Genomic DNA, 6784 nt, shown 5'->3' with positions numbered 1-6784 from the left:
TCTCTTGTGCGAGACGCGAGTGCAACGCTGATAGATGTCCCTCTAGAAAATGTGATAAATATGCGTTCTGTGTGAGTGGCTTGGTTTCAGTTTTGACGTAAACAACATCTTCTCCACACTGATGCTCTCGTTTTCCGCAATATATTGAATGAACAACGTAGCAGAGCGCATCTAGTGGCTTCAACTGGATAGGCTAACAAAAGCATTCAAATGCAATCAATGACACATACATTGCATCTCGTGCGCCACTGATAAAGCTGCCTGACGGCTGATGCAGACCTTGAATTCGAATGCATCGTTTTTGCATTTTTAATGTGGATTTTTTTTTTTTATTCTACGAATATTATGTTCTGGGTCAATATGACCCGCAACACATTTCTTAGTTGTCGGAAATACTGGTTACAAAATTACAAAAGTGTACAAAATTGCAATGGTGTGATGTCAGTTGGATCCAACAAAAACAATTTAAATAAAAAAAATGTAAATAAATGAATAAATAAAATACTGTTTATAATATTCTCATGTTTAAAAAAAAAAGTCAACAATTTTATAGGTAGTAATTAAACAGCTTTAAAATATTATTGGATAGATAGAATAATGTTTACTTTTTGGTGATGTTTTTACCTGATCTTTTGTTTGCTTGCATTTTTTTAAGGTGTGATTTTTGAATTGTATTGAATCCAAGAGCTCCGAATTTAATTTCATTGAATTTATATTTTATTTTAAATCTTTATTTTGTTTTTATTTTATATTATTATTTCATTTTTAGATTGCATGTTTTACAGTTATTTTCATTGTATTTCATTAATGTGTTTCAAAGCTAATTTAAAATAAAAAAGGTTAAATTGCTACTGTATGAAAGCATTTCAAAGCAAATGTAAAATAAAAAATAAACATTTAAAATATGTATCAACTGTGCATTTCATTGTTTTGTTTTGTTTTGAGACTGCAATTTTAAAATAAAATAAAAAATAATAATAATTTAATTTAAAGATTGCATGTTTTTCCTTTCTCATATTCCATTAAAGCATTTCAAAGCAAATTTAAAATAAAAAAAGATTAAAATGCTATGCATCAACTATTAATCTTATTTAATTATATAATAATTATTTTATTTTATTAAATAAGATTGTATGTTTTACAATTATTTTCCTTGCATTTGAGCAAATTTTTCAATGCAATGCAACTTTGCATCAACGACACTTCAGATGTTCTTATGCAAACGGACCGTCTTTGCAGGTGTCGCCCCGATAACCAGGCTTGCAGACGCAGGTGCCCTGATGACGGTGACACTCTACGGTATTCTGCTGAACACACTGACACTCCTCGGAACAGCCTGGTCCAAACGTCCACTTGGGACATGCTGTATGAACACACGGGACAGGAAGTGATAAGAGATCTAATGTACCGTTACAAATGGACCCTGTTTTTAACTACGCCACAAAGCACAGTGTAGTTATAATGTCAAAGTATAGCACTCACGTAGGTGGCAGAACCTTCCATACAGTCCCGGGTCACACAGACACGCCCCATAAGTGCGATGACACCGTCCGTTATTAGCACAATTACACTTCTTATTACAGAACTTCCCATAGAGACCCTTGGGACAACCTGAAGTGATTGCATCAATATCAATATTATAAATTTAAGTTTATATTTTGTCTGTTATATCTCTCCATACAGTGAAGGTGTTGTGTAAACGGACCGTCCTGACACAGCTCTCCACTGACCCCTGGTGGACAGCGGCAGCTCCCGGTGAGCGGATCACACACGCCGCCGTTCTTACACTTACATCTCAACGAGCAATTCCTGCCGAACCAGCCCTCTGAACACGCTGGACAAAAACACACACACAAGAAAGAGGTCAGGAGCTTTTAAAGACATGTAGTACAATTAAAACTTAAGAAATTAACGGTGTATAATATTTAATATACAATTTGTTTGCGTGACTTTTCTCAGAATTGAACTCATAATTGCGAGGAAAGTCGAATGCTGAAGAATAAAAGACTGACTTTTGACCTTTTTTTCTCAGAATTGTGAGTTTATATCCCATAATTTTGACTTTATAATATGAAATAATTTGTTATAAAATCAGAATATAAGATATAAAGTCGCAATTGGGAGAAAAACATGCAATTGCGACTTCATATCATGCAATTCTGGGGAAAAAAATGTCAGAATTGTGCGATAAAAAGTGGCTATTACCTTTTTTTATGTTTTTATTTAGTGGTGGAAACAAGTTTCCATACTGCATTGCCTTTAAAACTATAGATCTTTGATCATAAAACTATGCAGTTAAATATCATCTAACTAAGATTACACCTCATTAAGTCATCTTACTATTAAATATTATTGGAGATATAAAGTGACAACTGATATTTACTGTATATCATTTTATGTAAGTAATCTGCTATGCGGTTATAAAGATCAATCTTACTGATTTACAGTACAAGTTATCAGCATTTCATCTTTTTATTACTTTTTTTAATATATATTTCCTCAATTTGGGCCTCTGAATAGTATGAGATCCATATTCTCATTGTATCAAACTATATGATCAGATTTTGTTAAAAGGTTCAATAAACTGTTCCATTTCAAATGACATTTTTCTGATTAATATTTCATACGTCAGGCTTTACAGGGTTATAATGGGATCTTATTAAATGTGTCAGATTTTAATGTACATGATTTATCTATTTTAATCATCTTTAATCAAAAAATAAAATCTTTCTCCACCTGTGAAACTACTTTCTGTTGATGTAATCAAGCCTGAGTTTTCCGTTTGTGATTGCTGATATATTTATGATCAGTACTCAGTTGTGGCTTTTTCAGAGAAACTCACTCTCATTACACAGGATTCCCGTCCATCCGTCAGGACAGTCACAGCCGTTTCTGTGTTTGTTACACACTCCTCCATTAGCACAGTCCTCACACGACAGACTGCAGTCGAAGCCGAACGAATCGTTCAAACATACTGCACAGACCAGAGGAGACAGGATTCATCCATTAAAAGCAATCAAAAGCTTCTTTGCATCAGGGTTATTACAGCTAACTAAAACTAAAGCTAAAATCATAGAAACAAAACCTTTTTGTTAACTTAAAAAAAAAATTAAGCTTTAGCGTTAGTTCTAGCAGGTCACGTGAGTCAAGCTTGCAGACACACGTAATCTCTTCAAAACTTTCCATTCTCTCCTCTGTCCCCCTCCACCACCTCCTACCACTTCTATAACAGCTGATGATTTTGCCACATTCTTCACAGACAAAACCAGAACAATCAGTAGCCAATTCTCAGCCCCACACACACAGGAACTTCAAACCAACCCCACCCACTGCAAAAACTCCCATCTTCTCATTATGTCCCCTCACTGAGACAGAAGTATCAAAACTTCTGCTCTCCAGCCATCCTACAACATGCCCTCTAGACCCAATCCCCTCACACCTCCTCCAAGCAATCTCTCCTACACTTTTACCAACACTCACACACATCATCAATACATCTCTCCTCACAGGCACCTTCCCCACTGCATTCAAGCAGGCTCGGATAACCCCACTGCTCAAAAAACCTACATTAAACACTTCACTTACAGATAGCTACAGACCTGTCTCTCTCCTTCCATTCAAACCCTCGAAAGAGTTGTTTTCAACCAGATATCATTGTTTCTTTCACAGAACAACAAACTGGATCCTAAACAGTCAGGTTTCAGGAGTGGCCATTCAACTGAGACTGCGCTACTGTCAGTCACAGAAGCCTTGCGGATTGCAAAAGCTGATTCCAAATCATCAGTCCTTATTCTGCTGGATCTTTCTGCTGCTTTTGACACTGTCAATCATCAGATCCTCCTGTCTGCCCTCTCTTCAATGGGCATCACAGGGATTCCACTTAGCTGGTTTCAATCCTATCTCACTGGTAGGTCTTTCAGGGTGTCTTGGGGAGGGGAGGTATCCAAAGCACATCAACTTGTCACTGGGGTTCCTCAGGGATCAGTTCTTGGACCCCTCCTCTTCTCCATATACACAACATCACTGGGTCCCATCATACAAGCACATGGCTTCTCCTACCATTGCTATGCTGATGACACACAGCTCTATCTCTCGTTTCAACCAGATGATCCAACGGTAGCTGCACGGATCTCAGGCTGCCTGGCAGACATCTCGGCATGGATGAAAGAATATCACTTACAGCTCAACCTGGCAAAGACTGAGCTTCTTGTCTTCCCTGCCACTCCAACTCTACAGTATGATTTTTCCATCCAGCTAGGTTCTTCTACAATTACCCCATCAACTTCGGTCAGAAATCTTGGTGTAACTTTTGATAACCAGCTGACCTTCAAAGACCACATTGCAAAGACCGCTCGATCTTGCAGGTTTGCATTGCACAACATCAGAAAGATCAGGCCCTTTCTAACGGAGCATGCTGCACAACTTCTTGTCCAGGCCCTTGTCATCTCTAGGCTGGACTACTGCAATGCTCTTCTGGCTGGACTCCCATCAAGCACAATCAAACCTCTACAAATGATTCAGAATGCAGCGGCACGACTGGTCTTCAACGAGCCCAAAAGAGCCCATGTTACACCTCTCTTCATCTCCTTGCACTGGCTACCGGTTGCGGCCCGAATCAAGTTCAAGACATTGATGCTTGCATATAGAACAGCCACAGGCTCAGCACCCGCCTACTTCCACTCACTACTACGAATTTACATCCCCTCCAGAAGTCTGAGATCCGCTAGTGAGCGACGCCTCGTGGTACCATCACAGAGAGGCACAAAATCACTTTCCAGAACATTCTCATTCACCACTCCTGGCTGGTGGAACGATCTTCCCACCCCTATCCGGAATGCTGAATCCCTGACAATTTTCAAGCGACAGCTGAAAACTCATCTCTTTCGAAGCTACTTGACTTCATCAAAAAAAAATAAAAAAAAAGTATCTCTCTTTATTTATTCCTTCTCTTTCTAGCTTGTACTTATTTGAACAATGTCTAAGAACTTGGTATTACAACCACTTCTATTCATGACAGGCTGCATCGATGGGCAGGGAGGTTTTTTGCCCAGAACAGAAACCAAACCAAACCAACCCAAACTTTATGCTAAGTATCTATCATTTTGACGATAGTGGTCCTGACAGAAGTTAACTTAAATAATAATAAAATATTGTTTTATTTCAGCTAGTTGCCAAAGCGTTTTCATTTAGTTTAACTTTAAGTACTAAAATAACTAAAACTAAAGAAACACTAAAGAAACTAAGGGCCAGTTTTACTAACAGCTTTCGCTAACGCAAACGTCTTTTAGCATTAAAATAGTACTGTCAGGATTTACTAAAGACGCACAGTGACGAATTAGCGCTGAAAAGGTGTGGGCACAGTTATTTTTGTGCCTGACCTTATTGAATTCTGTGTTCTTTAATTTGTGCATTGTTAGTAAATCACCCGCAGAAATTTCCATGCCCATTTGCGCTGTTTTGGAATTGCGCTCTTGCGCTAATTCACCCTGTTTAGAAACAAGTCTCAGATAGCTTAACGCAGTACACGTAGCAAGGTTTTTTTTACATTATATAATAAATAAAAAGAAAACAGATAAAATAAAAAGAAATAGAGCAAGCTAGTGTTAGAGGCCTTTTTTGTTTTTGTTAATTGTATAATAAATAAAAAAGAAAACAAATAGAATACAAAAAGTATACAGAAGCTAGTGTTAGTTGTTTTTTTGTTTTTTTTAAGAAAACAAGCAGTTAGTAAATTAATAGAGTGCAAGTCTAAAAGGGGCAGGGGTTTTTTTTAAATAAAGAATAGAATTTAGAGAGTAGAGAGTGCTAGAGTTAGAGGGTCAAATAAAGATGTAAGAGATGTGTTTTTAGCCGATTCTTGAAGATGCTCCTATTGATTTGGGCAGGTCATTCCACCAGGAGGGAACATTTAACGTAAAAGTCCGTGAAAGTGATTTCGTGCCTCTTTGGGATGGCACAATAAATCGACGTTCACTTGCAAAACGCAAGCTTCTAGAGGGCACATAAGTCTGAAATAATTAATTTAGGTAAAGGGGTGCAGAGCCAGTGTGGTTTTGTAGGCAAATATGAATGCCTTGAATTTTATGTAAGCAGCAATTGGTAGCCAGTGCAAATTGATAAACAGAGGTGTGACGTGCGTTCTTTTCGGCTCATTAAAGATTAATCTTGCTGCTGCGTTCTGGATTAATTGTAAAGGTTTGATAGAACTGGCTGGAAGACCTGCCAAGAGAGCATTGCAATAGTCCAGCCTGGACAGAACAAGAGCTTTAACAAGGTTTTGTGAAGCATGTTCCGAAAGAAAGGACCTGATCTGCTTGATGTTGAATAAAGCAAATCTGCAGGACCAGGCAGTTTTAGCAATGTGGTCTGAGAAAGTCAGCTGATCATCAATCATAACTCCAAAGTTTCTGGCTTTTTTTGAAAGAGTTATGGTTGATGTACCTAACTGGATGTTGAAATTGTGATGAAACGATGGGTTTGATGGAACTACAAGCAGTTCTGTCTTGGCAAGGTTGAGCTGAAGGTGATGGTCCTTCTTCCAACAAGAAATATCTGCTGGACATGCTGAGATCCGAGCAGCTATCGTTTGATCATCAGGATGGAATGAGAAGTAGAGTTGAGTGTCATTAGCATAGCAGTGATATGAAAAGCCATGTTTCTGAATGACAGAACCTAGTGATGCCATGTAGACAGAGAAGAAAAGTGGTCCAAGAACTGAGCCCTGAGGCACCCCAGTAGTTAGATGTTGCGACTTGGACACCTCACCTCTCCAAGATACCTTGAA

General features: G+C 38.2%; 1 protein-coding gene across 1 annotated transcript in view; it reads right to left on the bottom strand.

Annotated features, from left to right (window-relative positions):
- LOC107592884 (multiple epidermal growth factor-like domains protein 6) overlaps positions 1-6784 on the bottom strand; it is an 88721-nt gene that overhangs the window by 14725 nt on the left and 67212 nt on the right. The window contains exons 14-17 of the mRNA XM_016282460.1: positions 2843-2974; positions 1706-1834; positions 1483-1611; positions 1229-1363 (exon numbers count right to left, since the gene is read on the bottom strand). Of these exons, the coding sequence (XP_016137946.1) occupies positions 1229-1363; positions 1483-1611; positions 1706-1834; positions 2843-2974 (525 nt within the window). The remainder of the gene's footprint in view (positions 1-1228; positions 1364-1482; positions 1612-1705; positions 1835-2842; positions 2975-6784) is intronic.

This window comes from Sinocyclocheilus grahami, unplaced genomic scaffold, assembly GCF_001515645.1.
Source record: "Sinocyclocheilus grahami isolate Dianchi unplaced genomic scaffold, SAMN03320097.WGS_v1.1 scaffold160.1, whole genome shotgun sequence".
In the NCBI taxonomy this organism is placed as follows: domain Eukaryota; kingdom Metazoa; phylum Chordata; class Actinopteri; order Cypriniformes; family Cyprinidae; genus Sinocyclocheilus; species Sinocyclocheilus grahami.
The sequence above is the reverse complement of the archived record's forward strand: the minus strand, read 5'-3'. Positions and strand labels throughout refer to the sequence as shown.